The 26682-nt window shown below is 41.4% G+C and overlaps 2 protein-coding genes across 8 annotated transcripts in view; one reads left to right on the plus strand and one right to left on the minus strand.

The window, feature by feature from the left end:
* Positions 1–7017, plus strand: part of MYO15B (myosin XVB) — an 83525-nt gene extending 76508 nt beyond the window's left edge. Inside the window, 7 exon segments of the mRNA XM_066612879.1 lie at positions 785–881; positions 2211–2359; positions 2665–2786; positions 3291–3424; positions 4309–4442; positions 6294–6434; positions 6958–7017. Coding sequence (XP_066468976.1) covers positions 785–881; positions 2211–2359; positions 2665–2786; positions 3291–3424; positions 4309–4442; positions 6294–6434; positions 6958–7017 — 837 coding nt within the window.
* Positions 1–26682, minus strand: part of RECQL5 (RecQ like helicase 5) — an 83698-nt gene that overhangs the window by 8845 nt on the left and 48171 nt on the right. The window contains exons 9-20 of one of the 7 annotated variants that reach the window (XR_010793835.1): positions 25973–26200; positions 22684–22780; positions 21487–21523; positions 20254–20312; positions 18451–18524; positions 17348–17441; positions 15031–15171; positions 14115–14764; positions 13060–13138; positions 12687–12938; positions 11501–11573; positions 10382–10968 (exon numbers count right to left, since the gene is read on the minus strand). Coding sequence is in view for 6 of the 7 variants with exons in the window: in XM_066616482.1 (XP_066472579.1) it covers positions 10868–10968; positions 11501–11573; positions 12687–12938; positions 13060–13138; positions 14115–14764; positions 15031–15171; positions 17348–17441; positions 18451–18524; positions 20254–20312; positions 21487–21523; positions 22684–22780; positions 25973–26200 (1885 nt within the window). In the remaining variant the exon portion in view is untranslated. Of the gene's footprint in view, positions 1–8466; positions 10969–11500; positions 11574–12386; positions 12635–12686; positions 12939–13059; positions 13139–14114; positions 14765–15030; positions 15172–17347; positions 17442–18450; positions 18525–20253; positions 20313–21486; positions 21524–22683; positions 22781–25972; positions 26201–26682 lie in introns of those variants that run through there. The other 6 variants (XM_066616485.1, XM_066616484.1, XM_066616486.1 and 3 more) reach the window with 6 other exon arrangements.

A 26682-nucleotide genomic window follows, 5' to 3' on the forward strand; every position in this document is an offset into this window, starting at 1 on the left:
CATGGGGTGATTCTGTACTTATTTGAACTGACCAATCAGAACTCTTGGGGACAGAATCTTCTCGAAGTGGGGCTGGATGCTAGCCCTCTTAGTTCTCCCCCTCCCCACTGGAGATTCATGTGCGCCTCTCGGTCTACTGAGTTGCTACATTATCACCTTTCATGAGTTGTAAATTCCTTGCAGCTAGGATGCAAGCCACTATGTTACTGGGTTACTTTGGTTCAGGCTTTGCAATGCTACTAGGCCTGAACTGCCCATATTCATGACAAGAGGGTGCTCTGAAGCCCAATAGCACACCAAAAGCTCCCCATCTTCAGACTGATGTTCTAGTTTTTAAGGTGCTGCAAGACTCTTTGTTAGTTTTGCTGCAACAAACTAACATGATTGAGTCCCTCCCTGACTGTTTGGATCAGAATGCAGAGCAGCTTCATCTTCTTCACTCTCTCTTCCCTAGATAGGAATCTAAGAGTAACTGCATAATTGTTTGGAAACTAGGCAATTTGTAGCTCATTTCTGCCCCTTCCAAAATTCCATGGTTTTTGTTCATATTTGTAGCCTATCCCAAAGGCACAGGGCAGGCAGCAGGGAATTAAAATAAAAACCAAATCCCACCTTCCTTCCAGTATATTAATGTTTAAAATGATAGGGGCTGAGACTCCAGCCTTCTTAGAAGTCAACACTCTCACTTGCAAGCCCTAATTCCAAATGATTGAGAGGCTAGTTGCGGCTGACCACAACTGTACAAGACTCAGGGTTTTTTTTTTTCTTTCTCCTTTGACTACAGGTGGCTGCAGAGTTGCTGAATGAAATCAGTGAGCAGATAGGGATCACAGAGCCAGAGGAGGTTCAAGAATTTGCTATCCTCGCTAGTAAAGACAATGGCAAGTGGCTGCAGTAGCTGATGGTCAACTCCAGGATGCTTTCTTATGGTGTCCTCTGCGACAGATGGAAGTTCTTTGATGCAGCTCAGAGCCTCAATGATCTTCCTTCTTGCCTCCTACCAGGACTCCAACTCTCTTGGTGCTAGAGAAATTATTGAGGGCCCAGGCTTGGCATGGAAACTATCAAATCCTGGGCTCAGATGTTAAGAAAGTATTCTTATGGTTATGATGTTCATGGTCCCTCTGCTCCTTTTTGCATATCACACTATAACAGTGGTGTGGTCCTCAGTGGTTCACAATTCCTGAATGCCCTGCAGGAGGTGTTTGTGGGAGGAAAGCACTGAGGGCCCAGTCCTATCCAACTTTCCAGCACTGATGCAGCTGCAATGCAGCCCTGACAAACGTTCCCTTACATTGGGGAGGCCTCTGTGACTGCCCATATTACAGGATGCCGTGGACACCTGATTGGCACAGCTGCTTTGGCACTAGTTAGAATTGGACCCTTAATGAGTTAATGCATGGATGCTACTGGTTTGTAAACAAACTTCTTGAGACATGTGCAGCATCACCAAAAGAAGCTGATTGATTGTGATCAAAGATACAAGTGACTACAAGATACAAGTGAAAGAGAGAACCTTTCTATGATTGTAAAAATCCCATCGAGGGATTTAGAAACAGCCTGCATATGTAAACCGCCTTGAATAAAGTCAGAGAAGTACAGGTAATCCAATGACCAGAAAGGCAGAATATAAATACCGAGTTGTTGTTGTTGTTACTACTTGAAGCCAGTAGTGGGCAGGCAAAGAGAGGGTGAGCAAACAGTACTGAAACCCAGACAACTTGGAGATGGTCTTTTGACCAGGGAGTGTGTTGCAGCCTGGTAATTCTTCTCTGTCTAGAAGTACTTGATCCTCTGGTGATGATGGCCATAGGAGCTGTATACCAGTTTCAGCTAAAATGCCCCCCTCCAGTCACCTTAACTGTGTTGGGCAACAAGAAAAGAGCTGAAGTTACACAAAAAGACAGCTGAGGGTGTGTAAAGTCAAGGGAGGAAAGAGGGAAACTAGATGAAGAGGCAAGTCCAAACACCATTGTTTAAGAAAAAAAATGAGGAATGATTCAGCTATAAGTAAGCACATTGTGAGACCCATTGCTTTCAGCAAGGGAAAGTTATGCACATATTAATGGGTTTGTTTTCTCCAGTTGAGCAGAAGAGGAAGGGCTCTAGACTGCCTTTCATTTTGGAAGGAGAGAATGGAGTGGACTTGCTTTAGTCTGAGTGGGCGTGATGCATAAGTATTCAAGGTGATTTTTTCCTGCCCTCCTCAGGCAAGATTGTGCGACCCCTGCACCAGAAGGACTACATCCATGATTATTTACTACAGGAGAGCTCAATAGGATTGGATTTCCGGAGGATCTCCTGGAAGTTTCCCTTGCACTTTGAAAATGCAGTTTACATCAACATTCACTACAGTCAGGTAAGCTAAGGAGAGACCCTTTTCAGTCTTGTTCACATAGAGGACCTGCCTGGAATTCTACAGCTATGCACAGGCTAGCTTTGCAGAAGACGTAAAAAGTCCTTTGAAAGGTTACTCCAAACAGTGCTTCATGTTTTGTGGTCAAAGGAAATGATTATGATATGGACAATATGATTATGGCATGATTATTTCAGTGAGATGAGGTTGTTGGCATGCAGGATACAGAAAGATGCAAAAGTGATTCCTGCTGATGCACTAGAAGAGTGCAGTATAATGGCGTGTGCTTTATTCTGGGTCACTCATAGGTGCTGCAGAATTACATGGAAGGGAAACTGCAATTGCAGCACATCAACAGACTGGAGGAACAGGTGGGTACCTTTGCCCTCCTCCAGCACTGGGCCAGAGGAGCTGGATCTACCCCTTCCACGTGAGTCACTCTCCTTGGGGGGGATTTATGGGGGAACACCCTTTCATTGCTTTCAGTGGTGTGTGTGCAGACAAGAATTCAGCATCCAACAGAGATCAGTCCCTCAAAGTGACAAAACGTCCTTTTCTCAGGAGTTCCACTCTTTTCAGCAGTTACGGTATCCAGGGTCAGGTTAGCAGATGAGGGGCAGATGAAGACATACTTGAAACTTGTTTGTTCTGTCTAAAGGTGATGAGGAGAGTGGCATCTGAAGAGGCCCCACATCTTGCAGGGAATTTCTGCATTCCACCCCTCTTTACAGACTACCACCGCCACCACGATTGTGTCCATAATCATGTATCTTGGCATGCAGGAATGCCTTCAGTTAACTCCTCAATAGTTCATTCTGCTCTACACTACTCTACTTGACCTGCTTTACTCGACCTTGTTGAATATATTTTATATTTTCCATTTGAAGCTCAGCTATAGTTCATAATCACTTTTATTTTCTGTTCATCTAAATAGACAGGAGCTGATAGAGTACATTCCTGAGCATCTGGCACATCTCACCAACCCAGAGCGTGTTCAAGCCTTGGTGACCTCAAAACTGGAAACCATGAAACCACTTGAGAAACAAGAAGCAAAAATCAGTTTCATCGGTGAGTTCAACTGGGCACCTGAACTGTTATTTCTTATTTTGTAATTACAACTTTTGCACCGGTTTCCTGGTCATACTTGGTGTTCTAAATATGATGTCCTGGAATTTGAGGAGAATCTATTTCATTTGTACAGTACTTTCCTTCAAAGACTGAAAGAGCTGTACAGATAGAGGTTATCCTTTTTTGTCCTCCACCGACCCCGTGAGGTTAGGCCCTGTGTTTGAACCTAAGTAACTTGGGTTCAGTGATGTCATGGAGCAATGAAATCCACCCAGTCCCCCTTCCTATCACTTCACAACAGACAGGCTTGGCAAGTTTTAGGCTGCTGAGCCAGCACAGAAGCCCCTGGGGGACCAGAAATGCCCCAAAACAAAGTAAAAAATAGACAAAACTCATCATAGTGGACAATCACTGTTCTTGCTTCAGATATGAAAATGCGTTTGTGCTCCTAACTTCCCACAAACAGACTTTGCATTCTGGATTAGGTAGGCACTTGTGTACAAATGTTAGTATTTTTTGAAGGATGACTATCAACTGTATCAGTAATACAAAAATGGAAAAGATTTTTGTACCTGAGAATATCCAAATCTCTTTCAAAAGGAAAAGCAGCTGCATAATCCTTCTACTTGGAAACTATTAAAGAGGATGAGTGCAGAATTATGCAATAATTTTCTGACCAACCACAGCTGTTAGGGAGGCAGAGTACTTGGAGTTCAGTAACCATGGCAGCTTTTGGACACAAGATCCTTGCTCTTTAGCTACATGCTTTGTAGCCGATACAGCCAACGCTGAACTGGAATTAGTTTGTGGCAGACTACAGATTCCCAGCTTTAATAGTTTGGCCAGTGAAGGCTGACAGTATAACAGCTTCCTGCTTCTTCCAGAGCACATGACCCAGATGCCACTTTTTGGCTACAATGTTTATCCTGTGGAACGGATCAGCACACCTGGGCTCCCTAAGCCTTGCTTTGTAGGAGTGAGTCAGGAACAGATTGTTGTAGCGAATGGACAGACCCAGGTATGGCTCTAGCACGCTTCTAAGAGTGCAAGGTATTTTTTTTATTTGATCATGAAAGCATTTAGCAAAATAAAGCCATGAAAGGGAGGGCCAGGCTGGTAAGTGGTATGATTCTGGGCCTCTTGCAAAGGACCCCATTCCTCTTTGATCCTCTAGGTCAGGGGTCCCCAGACCCCAGCACTTGGGCCACATCTGGCCCATGGGATGATTTTATCCAGCCCCCGTGTTGCCCTGCTGCCTGGATGATAGCGCTGCCTGGGGCAGCTCCCAGAATGCGGATGCAGGCTCTCTGCACTGAGAGTGAGACCACCTGGCAGCTGGGGCCTTGTTGCAGCACTAGTGGTACATGCCAAACATGACTTGCTGGGCTTGCACTGGCAAGGAGCCAGGAGTGAGACTGCAGCGGGGGGGGGGGGTGTTTCAGCAGCTGCCTCAGGCCTCAAATGTGGCCGGCCAGCCTGCTGGAGAGAAGGTTCACTGGGTGTCTTTGAGCGCCAGCTTAAAAACCAAAAAAACTGTAGCATTGCTTGAGTGAGTTTGGGGGGGGGGAGAGAGAAAGTGGGGGGGGGGGAAGAAGCTGAGTGGGATTTGGACTATACTCCAGAGTGGAGTTGGAAGGAGGAGGTGCTGGAGTGGAGCTGGAGAAGAAGCTTGGCTTCTGGAGTGCTGGGTGACTTGAGATATGAGTGGAAAAAACCAATTGCAGTTTTCCTTTGCTTGGTTTCTTTTGGGGGGGAGCAAGTGGAGGCACTTAGAGGGCACATGTGTGTGAGGGACAGAGCAGTAGGGAAACTGAGAGGGGTTCAGACGATGCTCAGGAGTGGAGTTAGGAGGAGGGATTTTTCAAAATCCGTACCCTCCCTTCTGTTTCTTATTTTATTTATTTTCCAGCCCTTGACACTGCATCAGACAATGTAGCCCTTGCAATAAAAAGTTTGGGGGCCCCTGCTCTAGTTTACCCTCTAGAAGTTTGACTACAGTTCCTACAGACTACTCATGTTGTCCATGAGACAGCTGCTTTCTCCATATATGCCATAAGGATCAAACTTATATCTCCTTACAAAGAAATGGACAGCAGTGGATGCCTGAAATATTATTAGTTTTGCTGCAACAAAACACAGTGAATCCTCTTGAATTTGTCATTATGGGAGTCACTGCATTTTGCTTTATGAAGTAGAAATCCAGCCTTTTTAAGAATGATGACACTTCATGTGTATTATGAATTGGGCTCTAGTTCATGATTGCTAACGCCACAAGAGATCACTCTTTAAGGTGTCACTACACTGTTCTTGCAGTGAATGTGTGTGATTGGGCTGAATGTGCTAATCAGTGTGTAAATGTTCTGGTTAGGCAGATGAAGGGCTTTAAGCCTGAGTGGGGGTTTTTTTTTTGGCAACTTCAGTACAGAAAGCATGACATTTGAAGTGGCTCTTATTTAATGCTTATTCATAAAGAATGTTGTTGAATTATAAGAGTAATTGCACTCAAATTGTCATGTTCAGTATTTTCGTCATCATTTACATCTGAATGATGGGATATTCTTGCATGGTGTACTTGTGTTTACACAGAGAAAATGTCTCTCAGAAGACATTTCTAAGGAAAGGAAAATACTGGGATGGAATGCTCTCTCACATGCAGAAGATTACGTTGCTATGAACATCTACTCTGATTCAAGATTTTGCTGATTCAGGGCTTTTAAAAGCACAAAAGCCGATTTAAAAGTGGAAAGTCCTGTAGTAACTGTAGTGCTTAAGATGAACTTGTCTGGCAAGAGCTTGCTTTTTCATAATATCTAATCCTGTACTGTAAGATACCAATCCTAATGGCAGTTTTTCTCTCTCTATCCCCCAGAAGCTTCATTGCCTCATTCCACTGAAGGAGATGCAGAGGATACAAACCTTGCGGCCTCTGGATGACTCTGGTACTCCTGGTGTGGAAGTTAACTATGGCTCAGCAGAATATCCCAAAACAATATGGTTTGAACTGGAACAGGTAAGAGCTGCTATGAACTATTTTCAGTTAAATATCCTTACATCAAAAGTAAATTGGATTCATTTTTGTAAACTTGATGGCACAGAAGGCTGGGCCTCCCAGACTCAAGGCAGGGGGTCCATTCTGCAGTACATACATTCCTGGCCTGAAATAGAAAAGCAAGAGGCGCATTGGGAGGAATGGGCAAATTAGTGGGCCCAAGAGGTGCTTCTCCTGAAGCTGTCTCAAACATGTTTAATTGATTCAAGTTTGTGGTTGGCTACAAACTACCAGTCTAGCTAGATCAGATTTTGGTTTTAAAATACTAGGACTATGTTCTTTTGAAGAAGGGTAGGTCTATCATTTGGGGAAAAAATGTTATGACAATTAAAAATGATTTTATGGTCACAAAGACAGCAAAATTGTAGTAAGCCAATGCTTTGATTGGACAAGTTTCTTCTTACAATTGGGGGAGGGGAGGCAAATACAGTGGCAAACAAAGCAGGTGGATATCTTTATCTCACTCAGGTTTCTATCTTGACAGGCTAAAGCATTGTATCATACAATAGCCATCCTCACAGAAGAAACAGAGTCCAAGATTTAGTGACAGCCAATGGAGGATCACGTCAATGTTCTTTTCCAACCATACTGAAATGGGTACTACACTTCTCTGGCATATCTAGCAGGCAGGTACTATGCCACCAGCTAGATTTGCCTGATGGATTCATCATTCTTCCAGATTCAGTTCATCACAGCCATCTGCATGAAGCTTTGTCATCTTACATCTTTCTCTGCCATATAGTATGGGCCAGGTTCACTGCAGTAGCCTTTCCTCTCATTCACAGATACTTTTTAACTAGCCTGCTCAGGCTTCGGCTTGCCAGGAAGCAGCAGAAGCTCTGCAAAATCAAACACTACCACTTGTTCACAATTAGCATTGCTGGTTTTCACAGTTACTGATGTAGTACTGGCCTGAGCTTTCTCAATACACATGTGCAGATATTAAAATTCACATGTCCTGCCTTTTCTGTCCTAATGTGCAAGAGCTACTGCAACATAAGCAAATCTCTTTTTGATTCTGGTTTAATTATATGTGGGTTTATAGCTAGATTATTTAAGCCATTTCTGCCCAAAGTTGCATATATGCAAAAGGGACCAAATATCTGTGGGCTGGGCAAAAATAGGTTAACAGTGCTATCAAGCACCTGTACAAATATTTCCTTGTAATTACATCCCCCCCCCAGTTAGTAAAAGTATGTTTTCCCAGTTGTACAAAGGATGCAAGAGGATTCATTAAAAAGGACAACCTTTGTGGAAGTAATTGTGAACTTGAGTAAAACTGGAATATTTAAGAATCTTTGACTACAGCAGTGATAGTGTCACAGGACATCAAACACAACCAACAGCATACTGAACAACAATTCATCCTCATTTTAATTCAGCTTCAGGAGATAAGATGCTGAATTTCACAGAGCACTACAGAGTGCTCTGTGAAATAAACCTATGAAAACTGGAGGTTAATAAGGAATTTGGGATTGCATGGATGAGTGCTCAAAATGAATACCCACAATAAATTAGCTATACCAAAGCATTACATTATCAGGTGAATTTAAAACTTGCTACTGATGGATTTTCTTGCTGCTATTATCTGGGAAAAGTTCTAATGATTTAAATTTAAAATTTCACAGTGTGTTTAGGTGCAAGTTGAAGCTGTCTATTAATCTACAATCCTATCCGGAGTTAGTCACCTCTAGTCTCATTTACTGTAAGTACACTTAATGTGAGATTGGACTCAGTCATCAAGTGGTAATATTCAGTTTACAGGTGATCTTTGAAACTATGGGAGGAACCACACACTCTGACTTACCTTGCCATACCAGCACTTTCCTTACAAACAACTTATGTGGATCAGAAATAATAATAACTTTATTTTTACCCCGCCTTTCTCCCCGAAGGGACTCAAGGCGGCTTACAACATATTAAAAACAATTTAAAAATAAATAAAAACATATTAACACATCATAAAAAACAGATGAGAAATGAGAGTAGCCAGCATAACCTCTGTAACATTCATTTTATTAGCAGCGTGTCACATCTTTAGTAACAAAGCCTAGTTCACATACTGCCATTCAGAAGATCACTTCCCCCAATGTCACCTTTGTCTATGAGCTCCCCCTATCAATGGCTTCTCTAAGGACAGAACTAAGGCACAGGTAAACGTGACACAATTGTAAAAAGTCACTGCCCCAAGCAAAAAACCTACAGCAGGCTCTGCAGTTCCAACTATGTACAAATAAAGCAGCATCTTTTCAATAGCCTCTAGGCAATTTTCCCACCATGCCAAATGGCCAATTATGATAGTTGGAGGCACAGTACAGCAATATGGCTTTCATAGTTTAAGTAAATAACAAAGAAGAGAGTTAAATATTTTTACTCAATAGTTCCTTGAAAACACACAGCCATTCAGAACATTGCATCAGTGGCAGCAGGTGCTGAAAGGGGCAAGGCTGGCCTGCACCTGGATGAATACCTGCAAAAAAGTGTTGCCCTTCTACCTAGGCAAGGCACTCCCAAGCCATTTCCACCCCCAGAGCAATGTATTTGACAGCCAACTTTTCCTCACAACTCTACTTTGGTGGGGAACACTGCTACACAACTTCAGGAATAAGATTCACAAACCAAGGCCCCAGGAAAAACAGCAACATCAACTCCTGTGAATTCTTTTTTCCAGCCATTTTAATACTCAACAGCAGTCTTATTGTTGTGGGGGTTTGAGAGGCACAGTAGTTTGTCCCCAGGGCAAAGCCTTTATAAAGCAATCTTATCACAGCCTCAGTCAACTGTGTCGTGAACAGCTGGTTCCTTAACACCTTCATGGACAACACTATATTAATTAACACAAAGTGCTGCTTCCCATATTATGTTTACAAGGTGCACCTGCAAACATTTTACAGCTACACTTAACATAGTCAGTACATACAAACACTTCTTTGATATAGCTACAGCTAACTCCTAGATTTGACATTTGTACCTATATGAAACAAGTGTTTGTCACCACATAATGTGTGAAGAAGCAAAGCACAGGTTCTCTTCATGGACAGATTTTGCATATGGAATCAGCTCACACCAATGTCATTACACAAGCCCTTTGCAATGTCAACTTGTCTTAAAGATACATTAGGCTTTTCCATCTGCAGCTGTACAATCAAAGAGATCCAACCACTTTGAAAACCTTTTTTCAAAGTTTAAACATAAATGACTGGCACAATGTCAATTAGCCAACCACAAAATCTGGGAGGTGGGGGCAAGGCCACAGGCTGTTCATTCCTAAGGCTTTACAGAAATTCTTCCTCCTAGCTGGAAAACTCTAGATAGCAAATCACAATGGCATTTACAAATGAAGGGATCTTCATACTCCCACACTGCTGCAAAATAAGACATGGCAGCAAAGCCTGGAGGGGCAGAAGAACAAAACACTTAAGAAAAAAAACAAGCTTTTAGGACCTGACTACATGTTACATACCAATGTACATAACAAATCCCTGATGGCTAGAGGAGTTGGGGGGGGGGGGTTCAGCTACATGTACTTGAAACCCAGCAGAGGGTGAGTGAGCTTGGGGTTGTGAATTGGGAGTAAAAAAGTAATCCAGCATGAACAGGGTTAAACACCACCAACTACCTCTACTCCTAATTCATGCCACAGTAATCTCCTTACCCAAATCAGCACTTCTCTTTCAAAAGAAGTGGGTGTCAGTTTTTTGGTTTCCATGCAATGTTTAGTAGCCCTTTAAATTTATTGTATTTAAATCTGCTCTGTATTACTAGTTCATGGAAGTACGTTTTCTGCCAGAGTGCACTGCCCTTGCTAGCACTTTTTATTCTGGTAGCAGGGTGTGGGTTTTCTAAAGTTTCTATTCCTAGTGCAATTTACCACTTTCCTGAATAATAATAAAAAAAAAAATCAGTACCTTAAAACTGCAAAAATCAGAACAGCTCTCCTGGATACCCTTGCTGATGTCAACCCAGCTGGTTTTGTAAATTTACCATAACAATTCCTCCTGTAGCACATGACCCCTGAGTGATGCAGGTGCATTTCTTTCTATTTAAGGCTCCTACTGATAAAAACCATATTAGAAAATGGGCAGTAGGGAGACTTCTTTGGTAGCAGCAGGATTCCTAGTCAGACCATTTCAGTGTATTTGGTAAAAGAAGCAAAGTGGGTTGTATCCCAGGGCACCCAACAGAGTTGTGAATTAAGTTTGAGAGCATCCCAAATAGCAGGAGTCCATTATGCCAATTAAAAGTCACCAAAGCCCTTTTGCAGGGCTACTTTCTGCCCAGCTAGGGTCCTGAAAGTACTCTCATATCATCATGAAGCTTAGATAAGATGAAGCTTCTAAGGATTTAGGTTCAGCAGCCACTGTAAGCCAGTGAGAATTGGTGCATGTCAGGTGTCATGTTTCCAAATTGGTTAAATCCTGCCAGTCTGTCTCACTTTCACACTTGTCATGGGCTTTGAAAAACTCCTTGATCAGTCTCTGTGCATCTTCTTTCACTGCAAACAGAAAGAATAATGCACAAGTCAATGGTACAAAACCATGCTTGTTACTTAAGTGTAGCATCATATAACTTGGTCCCAACAGGTCTACAATGGAAAATATGCACTAAACACCCCTCTCCACATACACATATGAAATTGCTACAGCTACCAAATGTCATGCCTATTTGTGCTTTTCAATTCACTCAAGATATGCATATAGTGCTTGCAGAACATGGAGTTTTGAAGACATGAACATGGTAGTGCAAAAGATTAGGGCACTGAGAAGACTGTATGATAAGCAGCATGATAAAGAAAGGGAGCCCTGTGGAGGAGGTCGAGCTGTGTAGAAACCAGTCTTCAGCTACATTCCTACACCATGCAGATGCAATTCATCTTTTCCAGATTTTCTTTAACCACAAATACGACACAGCCTTAAATTAAAAATCTGAGAGTCAGCGTTTATCAACTGATTTTATACGAGACAGATTTCATGCCAAGTGGCACAAGGCAGAGGACACTCTTCTGGACTCATCACCTATCAACTCACCCGTCTTGCGGAGAGGACTCTTGTCTGCAGCCAGTAAATGAGAGAGGTGCCGGGCAAACCCCTTAAATAAATCCTGCCCGGAGAGAAAAGCAGAACAAACACCAGAGTTTCTTACTGACATTTCGACTGTTGAAGTTTTGTGCAACATGTAACCAAACATGCTCACTGAGACACCTTGTAAGGCAGTCTGTATTAAAGCCATGGTGAGATGTTTCAGTGCAGAGAACACCAAGCCAGAGGCTGCATTAATTAAAAAAAAGGCTTATCTGCTTTAGTAACCTGATAACCTCAAGATACCAGATATTCAGTGATTAAATATATACATTTTTTAAGAGACCCATAAAGGATAAATATAAATTCTTAAGCTTCATTATTTTCTCTCAGAAACTTATGAATGAATATGAACAAGGAATAAAGTGCACTGGTCCACCACCAGTGCATTATTCAGATATTGCCCATCTAGCTCCGGAAGGCAAGAAGGCTTTTGTTAACACTTCGGAGCACTGTCAGAAGAGTAACTTTAGGACCTAGCACTAAGGCAGCCAAGTAGAATGGGGGAGTTTGTACTCCCACTGTATTTATCCTTTTCTCCCATTTCTCAGAATGTGCATTGTTTAAAGGTCTGATGAACGGTTGTGATATTTGCCCCAGGCCTATAGTGAACTTGCAAGCTGGATAGGGCAAGGCTAGGCCCTGATGTCTTGGACTGCATACATGCATTGTAGCCCAGGTGCATCATGGGATTGGCTGATGCAACAGGGCACAGCAGGGATGATGCAATACCATGTCATCAGACAATGAGTCATGCAGTCATCAGATCGTAGCCCGCCTCTCACTGGCCAGTGCCAATATATATTGCAGCTTGTGCAAGCTGCTGTGGGGGAGATGTTATATGGAGTGTCTGCGGGAAGCTACGTCGGTGGAGTTGGTGATCTGAGAGTTTAGAAAAGTGCTCTTTGCTGTTCGCTTGCTGAGCTGCCTTTGCACTGTACATATTGTATGTATCTTCAAGTAAAGGACATCTGGTGGTGGAGCACTGCCGTGTCTGCGCCTTGTTATTTACCAGGAGTATCTGCCCGACCTTGAGTCTCTGAAGCTGCTGTGTCAGCTGCGCACTTCAACATATAGCAATACCTGCAAAAAATACAAACCGATACAGAGTTCAAGAGGAAAAAATGTGACTCACCTTGGAAGCAAATTTGCCACCTTTGTAGAAAGGGGTCAAGTATTTTACAACAATATCTGCCGTCTCCTTAAGCGACAGTGCCTTGGTAGCTGTCTGGATGGTTTTGGTGGTTCCTTCTTTATCAACTTGTGACAAGTTTGGATCAAAAGTCACCTTCTTTTTGACTGGCCCACCAGCCTTCCCCTCTGACTGGAACAAGATAGAAGACTGTGTCATCATCTGCAGCCTCTTTTCAGCGGGGCTCTCCAGATTCTTGTAAAGAGACAGAGGAGCCAGTGCTCATAAAAGAAGCATCACACGGCTAAATCTAGGCAGCCCAACCCACCTAAGGATTTTAAAAATGAGTTCATGTGAATTAAAAAAAAAAGCTCACCTTCGCTGACCCTGGCCTCTTCCCATTATGGTTTTCACAACTGTTGGCCATTTCATCTTCAACTGAAAGTTCAGAACTGCTGAGAAGGAGTAGTCAGATATTTCACACTGGGATGACTTAAATTCAAGATACTCATGATTCACAAAGGAAATAAATAAAACTCCATGAATTCTCTCGTTTCATGGTGCCTCTAAGTCAACTATAATTTTTTCATGTGCTCTTTGCTGTGTTTTCCTTTAAATATCCCATGGTGCCTTTAAACTATCCCATGGTGCCCCCCTAAGTTCACTGCAGCACCCTGGAATGCCACAATGCACTATTTGGTAACTGTGGAGGTAACCAGCAATACGGAAGTGCTGACACTTGACTTGGTTCTGCAACTCCAAACTAAATTCTGACTGTACAATTGCCTAACATGCATTTCAGACACCAATCCAAAGGAGGGCTAGCTTTTCTATTCATGCTTAAATCCCAACAACGTATGCCAACTGTTTGGCAGCATACACAAGGACTCAGTGATGGCTTCCAACTTGAACCTCTGAAGGTTTAAGAAAGTCTATGGAACAAGGGAAGAATGGCTCAGAAGTCACCCTCCCCCTTTCTTCCAAATCCTATGCTCTTCCTTCTAAACTTTTACCAAAGATCTTCAAGCCTAATGCTATTCTGAATTTTCTGAATGCCAGATGCAATTGAGTGGCATCAGGATACAGATATCTTGTTGCTTCAAGCGCTCCCTGAGTCATCAGGTAACATACAAGAAGCTGGACCTGATGAGCCTTTGGCCTAATGAAGTAATGTTCTTATGTACTCTTCCCCAACATTTTAAGCACACCTCTTCCACCCCTGTCAAAAATCTATAAATTCCTGATGACAATGCCTGAAACCTAGAAGCATAATCATATATGATTAATGTTCTTTATGCACCCAATGTCTGGGCAAGAAACAGAGTTTGAAAAAAAATTTAAGGAAGCTAAGCCCAAACATAGATAGATAAGCCACAGCACAAAGCAGAGTTGGGAGCATTAGAAGAGCCACAACAATGACCAACTTCTCACCTGGTCTTTCCAAGGGGTGATCCTGGACACAAGGGTTCAATTCCTGAGCTACAACTTATTACAGTACAATCTTCCCCTGTTTTTCCTGATTTCTGCTCCTCTCCCTGGGATAAATCAGCTATTTCTTCTTTGCAAATAATTCCAGGTTCCTGAGGTTCTGCTTTTTCCGCACACCCTCTTTGGGAAGAAAACTGAGATAGTTTGCTGAGACAATATTTTTCCTCCTCCGCAAAATCAAACTCAGAGTCAAAATCCTTAGGTTCTGGTTTGGGATTTGAGAAGAATCTGGAAATGTTCTGAGACTCTTTCCTGGCTGCTTCTGCAAGCAGCAGCTGCTTCTTGGTGGGTTTGCCCATCTTGGTGGGACTAATGCCCAAGGGGGCTGCAACATCACTGGTGCTTGGCTGCCTCTTCTTCTCCTCAGAGACTTCACCAGCATTTCTGCAGACTTCTGTGGTCCTTTTCACCTTGTTCTCAAGCATACTATCAACATCCCCAGGGTCAGAGCTACACACTCTCTTCCTATTTAGGCTACCTCCCTCCTTGGCAGGTTTACCTTCACCCTCTTCTTTGGCAGCCAGAACTTCTGCAGCAGACTGGAATGCATCGGATGACTTTCGAAATCCAATTCCTACCCTCTTGGGTTTGAACTGTTTTAGAAAGACAAGGAAGACAGCTAGATGATGAAATCGTGGCTACAGTATTTGAAGTCTAGGGGGGATTTATCCAAAGGCTCTTTTACACAATAGATTCTTCCTACATTGAAAGCACTAACAGGTCAAAGCAACACAGGAAAGGAAGTAAAAGAATAATAGGAAGAAAACCTCAGAGGCACTGTGACATGGGCTATTATTACATGATTACCACCACCAAAGATTTTTAAACTAGGACTATTTAAGATTCAAATAGTACTTACTGTATTCACCTTTGATGCTTGGAAGTAATCACTGTTGGCCATTGCAGTAAGTTCAGCTTTCACCTTGGAATTGCCGTTGACCTCCAACGCAAGAGTGGAATACAGCTCTCCATCTTTGGAAGCTTTGTTAATTTCTGCTACCTGTGTATAGAAAAGAAGAAGAATGTCCTGATGACTTCTTGTCTCCATACACAGCAGTTTTCCCAGCAACAAATTAGCAAGAAGTACTCACAAATTATGTTCTTCTTGTTCAACTTGATTAATGAAAAATTATCACCATTTCTAGTTCTCACTGTCACTAGAACCCCTTCTCTACACTTTAGGGTGTACTCTCAAAACAACCAAGCTTACATTCTGGAATGTGTGTTTTTTCGAAGTTTACTTTAGGCACCCTCCCACCTACCCCTTGTTCATATGTCTATTCCCATTAAAATACAGAAAAAGAGTGGACTATTTTCCTATTCTCTCAATGCACATTCATAAGAACACTTGCACAATGTTATGTTAAAAACAGTGGTTTTGGACAAAACAGAAACACTAAGCAGCCAAATACACAATAGTTTCCGTATTAACCGGTGGCATTTCTCCATAATATCTGACGGGGATCTTGTTCATTTTTTCATATGTTTAGAAGTACAGGTTGAGTCTCATTATTTGCGAGGGTTCCGTTCCAAGAACTCACATGGATGGCAAAAAACGCACTATAACAAATCAATTTAAAAAACGAAGTTTCTTTGCTCTGGTGATTAAAAAACAGCCTTGCTGACATTTTGAAATGCACACAGAGGCAATCAGTATCTCTCTAGGAGCTTAGGCTTCACTAGGAGGCAGCAATCTCTCCCTTCACCAGGAACCCCAGCAAGGGGGAAAGAATGGAGAAGGTGATAATCGCTGCCATTTAGCCTTCTTTCACGTGCTCAAGGGGAAGGGAGGAGTGAAGTCTGCAGAAAGAATGACTGATGGATTGTAAGCTGGCTGCCCTCTCTGGCATTATTAAACGACTGTTTTCCTTTAATTTAAAAGGCCCTTCTCATCAGCTTTGAGACAGAAAAATCTGTGGATACTTAGGTTATACCTGTAATCACTTGTATGATTGTCTCTCTGCGACAGTAAAAAGCAGTTTTTTAAACTGTGATTTTAAAGGGGTGCATTTTTCCCCTTCTCCAGGGATCAGCACATTCCTTCTCATTTGCAGGGGCCATTCGTGTTGAGTTAAATTCGTGTATAAAAAAATCCGTGTATAACAAGGCTGGACCTGTACAAGCTATTCACACATCAGGATCCTGCACACCTGATCACAGGGAGAGAGGTGCCCCCAAACTAGCTCTGTCAAAAGAATGCAGACCTGACAGTGTATTCAGCTGGTGGAACAAAGCAATTTCCCATTAATATGCCAAATCACTCTTATTTTGGATTGGTGCCCTTGGAAGGTCTTGGCAATAGTTAGAGTACCCTAGAACAGTGTTTCTCAACATTTGCCCTTCACCGTACTACTTCACATGGTTCACCTTTTTAAAGTACCACTGGAAGTAACTGGCAATGCCATCAGTGCCAGTTACTCCTGGGTTGGGAGGCCAAATGCAACACGCACAACACCAGTAAGAGGCTCAGGGTGGATGGGAGGGCTATTTCGAGTGCTTTTCAAAAAGATGCTTTGGAGCTGTGCCCGCCAAGTCAAAGTCTCCTACCACTGTTTGTTGTGTCACATTCCTGGTCTTGCTGCTGGGTAGCAGGTATCCAGAGATCCCAAAAGTACCACTAGAATCACCTCAAGTACTCACTGGTGGTACCCATACCACAGGTTGAGAAACACTGACCTACAGCAATCACTGCACCCCTTAGCATTAGGCTGAAGGCATCCTATCTCCCTACTGTGTCACTTTTAAGGAATGAAGTAAAGCACCCTGTATTGTTTGACCAAAAATATAAAATCAAAACAATATAATAACATGGAATAACATAAAACAACAACAACATTTTATTATTTTCAAGTCCTTTGTTCTTTACAAGAGCAAAGATATCTTCAGTGGGATCCTTTGTCTAAAATTGTCCCCAAGTACACATTTGCGCATTTGCCCAAGGTAAATTCTAAACCACAGAAATTAGGAATCTGAAATAATTTCCACAGAAATAGATTTCCAATAGAAAAGACAAAGGTACAGGACAGAAGTAAGCAATACTGTTTGCCTCCATTAGCTATACACAGAAAAAAATGCACAACTACTTCCCCTTATAGAATCACATGGATAAGGTATCATTGGATCAAGCAGAACGATCCACATCTGCTCTATTCCCTGGTATAACCAGCTGTACTTACCTTCTTTAAAACAGTTGCCTTGTACATGTTTGCCATCTTATTGGCCTGAAAGGCCCCATATTCCATTTCCACAGCACATGCTAGAGGATCTGACCTGAAATATACCAATAGTATAATCAACTGTGACTGGCTATATTTCTCCAATGGCAGAGGAACTAACTCAGCTCTATGCTTTTTACAGTGGGATAATTGAGAGTTGGCGGAGTGTAGTGGCTGCCAGACTGAGCTGTGAATTAGAGATCTCTATGTTCAATTCTGCCATGAACTTTCAATAGATAGCCTGGGAAGCCAGGGGGCACTCCTCACCACAGGAAGCTTTCATTTGACCTGCCTGCCTGGGATGATAAGCTACCTACCTTTGGCTGACTGAACCCATCATGGAGAGCCCACTAGAGAAAGACTCCATGCATCTGACAAAAAGGACTTGTCCATGAAAGGTTATGCTTTAATAAATGTGTTCATCTTTAAAGATGCCACAAGACTCTTTTCTGCAACAAACATGCATTACTGTCTGGAAGCCTGTATATAAAGTTGTTCTCAAAGGAACACAGATCAGATGTTTATGTTATTGGAACTGCACTCAGTGAAAGAGATGAGATAGCAAGACCCTTCCATCATCATGACTGGAACCTGCTGCTATCTGCTCCTTCTGTCTCAGAACCATCTCCCACAGCATCCATTCCACTTCATCATGAGGCAGCAATATGAAAGGGATGGTACCCAGATATGTTTATCTCAGATTGCAAACCATTATTATAAAATGGAAACTGCCTTCACTACTTTGTCAGAAAGGTGTCATAGAAATGTAGCAAACAAACCAATAACTCTACCCTGTGCATACTTTGCAATCTGGATGTTCTACAGTGTCTTTTAAAAAAATCAATAAGCTGTTAATGTCAACCAAAAAAAATGTCTTAAAATAAAAATTATGGACAGAGGCAAAAAGTCTCACAGAAGAGTTCATGGCATATAATATGAACTGACATCAAAATTTTAGGAATGTAGTTTGGCTTTTATACACTTGTGACAGGAAACATTCACACACAAATTGCTTCTTCACACCATTACTACACTGCCACCTCCATCCAACTGTAACTTCCTACCCATTTGATGTTAGGACTGCTTGCTGGTTGCTTCTGAGGGCTTCTTCCAGCATCTTCAGACAGTGTTCTCTAGCCTAAAGAAAATTGAGAGAGAGAGAGAGAGAGAGAGAACAGATGGGAGTCCATTTCAGATTGTAGCATTAGAAGGGAAAACGATCGATAACTTCATCTAACCTGCAGGCAGGCCCATAGTCAGGATTCTAGAGGTGGGTGGGTCAGTGACTATTTTTTCAGGGTGGGCAATTACATGGGGTATATACAGTGGTGTGCAAAATTAGAGGATAAGTATGGAGAAACATCAAAAACCTGTAAATGCGAGGGTGGGCAAACTGCTGACTCAGGGTGAGCAATGCTCACTCTGGCTCCCCTTTGGCTACAGCCCTGCCTGCAGTCCTATGGCAGGTACAACTGGTATCTCCTTATACTTGCCAGCCTTTCCATTTTTCTTTTTAAAAAGGTTACATGTCCTTATTGTCTGCTGATCAAAAAGTTTCTTTTAAAAGTAGCCCCAATCGATCGTCATGGGAAAATTAGTCATGAAGCACAATTAATGACCAGATGCACATCTCTATTTGCATCAAGACACATGGAATCTAGAATACTGGTATAAACCTCATATGAACAAGTTATGTTTAAGTAGCAATATAAATCAGATCCCCAAAATTTAGGATCGAATTATTCTGAGCAAGAGCAATATAACAAATGAGACAGTTTTCTAGGGAATGAAGTAAGTGGGAGGAAACAAAGAGGGAAGTTAGATGAATGGGGGAAACAACATTTGTTCAAAATTTCTTTAAGTAACTATGGTTCATATGATTATTCATGCGCATGATACATATGTTTCAATCCACTGGCTCCCTTATGAGTCTATCAACAGACTACATTCTGATAAACTAACAGCCTTGCTTTGGTTCAGGTGTAGTCCACAGCTCCCCAATTACTAGAAAAATCTTAAACTGGAAACTGGACATTTTGAACATTCTTTCCCAAAACACAGGTCTCAAAACGTGCCCCTAAGTGGTTAAGGAAACTTTGTGAATAACCTGGAATTTAGCACACACATATTTCAAGACACACCAACTACTAAGTCTATAAATGCTGCACTTTTGCACTTGCCAAAATATGAGGCATGAATTTTTACCTCTCAGGAGGTCAGTGTTTGAGCACAGAGTATGCCATGCCACACGTGAGATGAAATGTTGGGGTGTGGGTCCTTTGCCTCTTCAAGTTTGAATTTGGGGGAGGGAGCACCATGCATCTGTGTTCTTTGCAAGGTAGATGGGGATGTGCAGTCAGATGTACATCCACAAGTAGATGGATCTCTCTTGCTGAACCAGGGAGCCTTTCTTACAAGCACAAAATCCAGCAGAGCAAACAACTGCTCCAAAAAATCCTTCAGATTTACTGAAGATAACAAACACCATAACCAACTCTTCCTCCACTTCAACCCTCCTCTCCTCAAGACACACAAGTTCCTCTACCATTTTCTTTTTCCAGGTTCTTAAGTTTAATAATACTTGAACCATCTTCAACTTTCTGGTATTCCAAAATTTGGCAAGCAAAAACTGAGAAATACACTCCAGTCATATTATGTTATAATTTCATACAGCTTCATGGCTATTCTTTCTGTTAATGCATTCCAGTATATCACTGCATTGCAAACTTTCATTCAGACCAATGTCCAGTATAACCCTCCAGTCTATTTTCACCTGTTCAACTTTCCTGCCAATTATTCCTCACTGAACACTGGTAGCTGCTTGAATAAATTAAGCTGTTTTGCCAAAAATCACAGCTTTTTCTTACCTTCACTGTGATTCTGGCAATTTTTCTGCTGGATGCATCCTTCAAGGGACAATTGGGATCTATCATGAGAAATATATTATTATAAGAATATTCATGTACCACAATTCAACAAAAAGTTCACAAGTAGTTTATGAAGAAAAGCAAACTAAATGGTTTCCTGTCCCAAAAGTGCTCCCAATCTAAGAAATGCAAAAGAAACATCAGCAAACAGCCACTAGAAAGACACTGGGATGGGATACAATCTTGCACTGAAAAACTATAATATATCTGAAATTAGAAGGAAGTGGTAATCAATAGGTAAAAATAAGTCTGCCATCAATAGTAAGATGTACCCAAAGTTCATATAATTATTATGCAAACAACACTATTAATAAATATGCAAACCAACTACAAACATCAAGTTTGTGATAAGTTTCCAGCATGGCACTCTAAGCTGGACAAGATGCCCACAATTTTTTCTACAGGACATGAAACTGACATAAAAAAGTGATCTGCTGAATAGTTGGGTTAAAACCAGTTTTTCTAACAAAAAAGCCTAATGCTCCATCACACTGGACCACACTAGCTTTCAATTTCAGTCAAATTTGAAATCCTGAGTTCTCTGGCTTCCAAGGTTGGTTTTGGTAGTGCTTGCTGCTGTGAACAGTAGTCTAGCATCCACTAGGGGGACTACAATGAACAAGGTTAAGGCTACAAGCAGGCTATACATTACAGATGATAATAGTGACTGTCTATTCCTCAAAAGCAGTGGTTCTCAAACTTTTTAGCACTGGGACCCACTTTTTATAATGACTATCTATCGGGACCCACCAGAAGTGATGTCCTTAACCTAGAAGTGAAGTCATTGCCAGAAGTGACATCAACAAGCAGGAAAAATTTTAACAATCCTACACTGTAATCCTATCCACACTTATCCAGGAGAAAGCCACACTGACTATCATTGTTAAAAGCATATTCACAGTAGCCTGTTCAAAGTACAGATCTGTAACATTTCCTCAAATGCAGTCACATATCATGGTAGCATCAAGTCTAATATATTAATAAAATATTGAAATAATGGGGACCCACCTGAAATTGGCTTGCAACACACTTAGTGGGTCCCAACCCACAATTTGAGAAACACTGCTCAAAAGAACTACATTCCATAAATTATATGACAAGAACACGAAGCCCTTTTTCCATCTTGAAAATCTTGACTGAAACAAACCGATGGAAAAAAATGTAGACATTTACCTGGAGGGACAAAGTCATCTTTTTCTGGTTCTTTACCCTCAATGAAATCAAGGAGAGAGAAAAATCAGAGCTACACATGAGAAGCAACATGCATTAAAGGACACAGGAAACACAAGACACCTCATACGATAGGCTTCATTTAGAATCCAAGACTAGTACCCAAAATATTGATTTAAAAACCCCATGGCTACTTGAAAGATTTTACTTCCAGCCAAAGCAGGCCAAGTCTTTGCTAAACTGGGTTAACTATGACTAGTTACATGTTACAATGATTTGTCTGCATATTTGACACTTGCAGTGTCTGTCCACAACATCCTTTTACTGTACGAAATGCAGAAGGAAAGCTCTCCATCTCCTTCGGTACAGATAGTTCTGGCCCCAGTAGGCCAACATAATTTTGTCTCTTAAAACAAAAAAAACAAAAAACAAAACAACAATAAACCCTGAAAGCTGCCTTTATTGAGCACCTAGTGCTAAAGCATCCTGGGAATTTAGAAAAACGCCATCATCCTCTTCCTGGGTAACAGAGAAAAATCAGAACAAGGTCCAGGTTCAAGACTATATAATCTATGAATTCTTTAGGCTATCCACAAAGAGAGACCTGAAGGAGAAGCTAAGGGCTAGAACAGAGGGAGACACCACCCCAGTAAGACACAGGATGAAGCTAGGAGCAGGCAGTAAGAAGAGACAGAGCACCAAGGAGGATGGTGCAAAAGGAGGGGAAGAGAAGGAGCCATGCTGACTCAGACCCTGGGGAACAAAAGAGAATGAGGCCAAGACAAGAGGTAGGACAGGAAGGCCTCTCCACCTAACTCAGGAATTGGTATGAAGTAATGTCCAGAGATGGTGAACTATCTGTACCCTGAAAGCCCCCATTTCCCTTGTAAAACTCATATACCAAACAACCCCTTTGAGAAGATGGAATTTGTCCTCTGAGGTCTTACTTTCCAGCCTATACCTCCAAATGTCCTTCCTCAACCTCTAAGATGTTGACCTCCCCCTTTGGAAGGATGTCTATAAGCATGTCTATAAGGACTTATGGGACTTTCCTCATATTAGTATGATCACCTAGTACAGACCTGATGGCTTGCATCTGTTTTACTTACATTATTTACACACACACACACACACACACACCACACACACTTTTTTTTTTTTGCAAAGACAGCCTTCTCCTACTTAACAGAAATAACTTACCTTGCGCAGCTTCATCTGTTTCTTATAAAAGTTGTTCCATTCCTTTTTCTGATTGTCTTCACTGGCTTCACCCACACTCCCACTGTCTTCATCATATCTGAACGACCCACAAAAAGTTGAAAACTGAACAAGTCATGTACAAAGGCTTCAAATCTCAAACTATATCAAGGAGCCTTGATCTAGCCATTAGATCATCAGATCTCCAAGGACTGTAAACCTAGATTCTGGGACTATAGCCAATATTTCTTGTTGGGTGGCGGAGCTACATTCAGAGGTAAAGCTTCCAAGGCATTAAATTTAAAAGGTACATTTGCCTCACATTCATTAAAGATCACTATATTCTTGTCATCAAGCCCAAGCGCCTACACGTATTCCAGTGTTTATGAATCATTAGCTTAAAAAAATCTAAAACTTAGTGAATATTACATTAAAAATAGAAATATATACGTACATTGAATAAGTTACTTTGAAGTTTAGAAACTTTTACCTTCTTACAATGAATACATCCCAATAAAAAACACAATATGTAAGAAGAGCAGATTTCAATAAGAGTTCATCCAGGCTACAAGTACAATGGAAAATTATATTACAAACCCCATGAACTAAATGGCTCACATTATGGTGCACAATGAACAAGGGGAGCCAAAGGGTTCAAAATACAGTGCAAATAATTTTAACTAGGAAGTGAAAAAAACAAGCTGCAGTTCATTTCCTCAAACATTTGGTTTCAATGTTTATGTTGTACACCAACCCAAAAAACAGGTCAAACTAGAGAGTAAGGGTGCAAATCAGGCAAAGTTAAGCAATTTCAAGTTTTACCACTTTCAGAGGGGAAGTGGTGCCAAGCCTACTGCAATATAGTTTGTGGTTATTTTTTTCTGGTTGGCAGACAGATTTTATTGTGGGGAAACAAAAGGGCAAAGGGCATATGCCTGGGAGCACTTGCAGCCCGCAGAGAAGCCATGAAGCGATGCACACTTCTGCCTGGGCCCACAATGGCTCTCTATTCTTCTTCTAGGGGGCCCTATCCTCCTTGCTTTTGATTACAGGGGTGGAAAGAAAGCACAACAGTTTTCTAGCCCTGAAAAGAAGGAAAGGAGCTGCTGCTCTCTAAGTGTCTACGACAGGGATATAGAGTTCAAAACAGAGGTCCACTGTCACATTCTTCCAGCTCAGGGGAATTGCATCACCACATTCACTGTGGGAAAGCATCTCTGCCACATTTTTAACCCACCATTCTTTTCAGCCCATTTTCAGGATGGAGATCAGAGAAACAATCACAAACTATCAAGCCTCTGCTCAGGGAGGAAGAGGAGCCAACAGTGGACGAACAGACATGTCCCCAGGAGCTCCTGGGAGGCAGTTTGTTTTCCCCCAAATACTGCAGGTCTGAAGAGGACCGGAAGATCTTTGTTAGGAGAGACAAGATCTTCATTGGTGCAGGTATCTGGGAAACTGAAAGCCCGACCGGGGGGGGGGGTGCTTTCTTCTCAGAGGAATCTAACCGTTTGTGACAGTATTGGGGGAAGTGCAGTGATCTGCAATCTAGCTGCTGGCTCTGTGCTGAGATGCCATATGGAGAAAAAGTGGTGAAGTGTAAAGTTTAAGCTGGAAATTTAAGATAAGCAAGTGTTAATATTGTCCCCGGCTCTGATTGACTGATTTGGCTAAAAGCCCTGGATATATTGGAGGCGTTAACGAGAGACTTTTGGACATAATTGGATATAAATATAATCCTCATTAGATTTGAAAGAGCTTTGTTTTCTCTGCACCAGAGACGGTGAGACTTTCATGTTGTTGTTTTCTCCGTTAACCGCACTGGACTGTTATCTGCAAGAGGTATGTAAGGAATGCAGATGGCAGAGTAGTAATGATGTGGTGGAAGTGAGGAGAATAACATGTTGTAGACATCTAGTGGACTAGAGAGAAATTGCAAAATGGACACTGTTCCAGAAGTGTGGATACAGAAAATTTTGATTAATACGGAGAGATTGCTTGTTATGGAGCGACAACAGCTGAATTGGTCCTCGCAGATTCAAGCCAGTCTGGAGACTCTTTCCCAACACATAGATGTCTGTAAGGAACATTTGGAAGATGTGAAGAAACAAGCAGAAGATAAACAAGGGAGTGAAAAAGCGGACAAGGAGGAAAATCAACAGGATGATCAACAGGACAAAGAAGAGGCGCTGATGGAGATCAAGAAAGATAAGATGTACAGAGTAACAGGAGTGCACAAATCACAAAATTTGTTGGAACAAAGAGAAAATATATCCCAGTTAACTGGAAGAATGAACACACCCCATATAAGAAAGTGTGGATTTATCAGATTCTGTTATAGAGATAAATTATGAAAGATATTACAGGAGAAAAATGGAAAGAAAGAAAAAGAACCCTGAGGGGTAATCTGAGGGTTAAAGAATAAACAGCATTTATTCAGCTAATAACAATGGCCCAAATTTATTTGAAGAAAAAAAAAAGAATACGTATGAAATTGATAAATATGAATTAGAATGTATTAAAAAAATAGCTGGAAATGTAAATGTGTGGAAGAATTGTTTTATATGTGGTTATTATGTCAAAGAAAAAAGTGTAATTAGATTGGAGTTGAAATAGCTGAGGTGATAATTTTGGTAATTAGATTATTTCGTTTTGATATTAATGAGCAATTGTAGTTGCTCATTAATATTGAAAGTGAATATTTAGAAAATATTGGCAGAAAGTGAATATTTAGAAAATATAGTATAGGGCATTAGGGAAAATTTATTGTATATTATATAAATAAATGGATAAATCAATAAGAGGTAGAAATAGATGAGTAAGTAGATTAGGAGATATACTCGTAGTATGATTAATTAGTAATGGTATATGGTATTTAGCACTCCTAAATGTATGTTATCTGTTTGTATGTCTGTGTGTGTTAATAAAAAAAGCCTCTGCTCAAAAGCGCTAAGGTATAGGTTCAATAGGTATTACCTACTGCTAGTGGTGTTTGTTTCCAACGAGTAAGAAAGGTTTACAGCCTAAGTCTTCTGAAAACAATAGGCTTGCGTCTGAGTAAAATAAACAACGGTTTTCAAACACTTCTAACTACTGCTGTGATTGATTCGGGAAGTGATGGTGATTTCCAAGGACATCCATTTTGTCTAAGGTGTGTGAAAGAAGTTCTGAACCTTCATGCCCAAGTTGGAGAAAAAGACCAAGCAGAAACATCAGCAGAATCCACAACAGGGGGATCAAGTGGAAAAGACTTGCTGCAGCTTCTGCCAGAGTCTGCTTCTCAAACTCATACCTGCTGAAGCCACCAAAGCCTCTCCTGCCTCCTTCATACAAGTCTGGGTCATAGTCCTTCCATGAAGAAGCAGAGGGTCCGATGCACGTCCTGCTCCAACTACTGGAACTGAGTTCCAAGGCCTCTACTAGCTTCTTCACTGCTGCTGGATTCTTACAGTGATCGCAGCACTTGTTGCACTGTGGAATGGCATCCCCAAAGAACTTGGCTATAGCAGCATGACGACAGCTATGAAGCAAGAGGAAAATAAGATTCTTTTTAGCAAGGGTGGCAGCTGAGAGACTGCTTTGCCTATGTGGTCAGGCAAGGCTAGAATCAAGTTATGATGGTTGCTGGATTAAGAATTGATACATGGTGGCAGGACCAACTGCGACAATAGACAACATTTACTTTTCAAAGCTTCTAGGTTACTGAAATTGGTTGACATTTGATTTTGGCATGATCTGAATACTGTACTCAGTTTGGCAACCACAAAGGGTCTGTTGACAGTTCCCATGTAGTGGCTAGGTAAACTGATCTAGGTAAACATACATCTAGGTAAACTGATATTTAACAATCTCTACTGTGAACACTGAAAATGTTCACTCAAATGAGTTAAACTCATTTTTATCCTGTATCAATTTATTTTATGACAACTAAAAACAGAATGCTCCATATTACAGGTAAGACTATACAGATACCAGATACATCAACCTAAATAAATTCTAATT

The sequence above is a fragment of the Tiliqua scincoides genome, chromosome 2 (genome assembly GCF_035046505.1).
Source record: "Tiliqua scincoides isolate rTilSci1 chromosome 2, rTilSci1.hap2, whole genome shotgun sequence".
NCBI classification, from domain to species: domain Eukaryota; kingdom Metazoa; phylum Chordata; class Lepidosauria; order Squamata; family Scincidae; genus Tiliqua; species Tiliqua scincoides.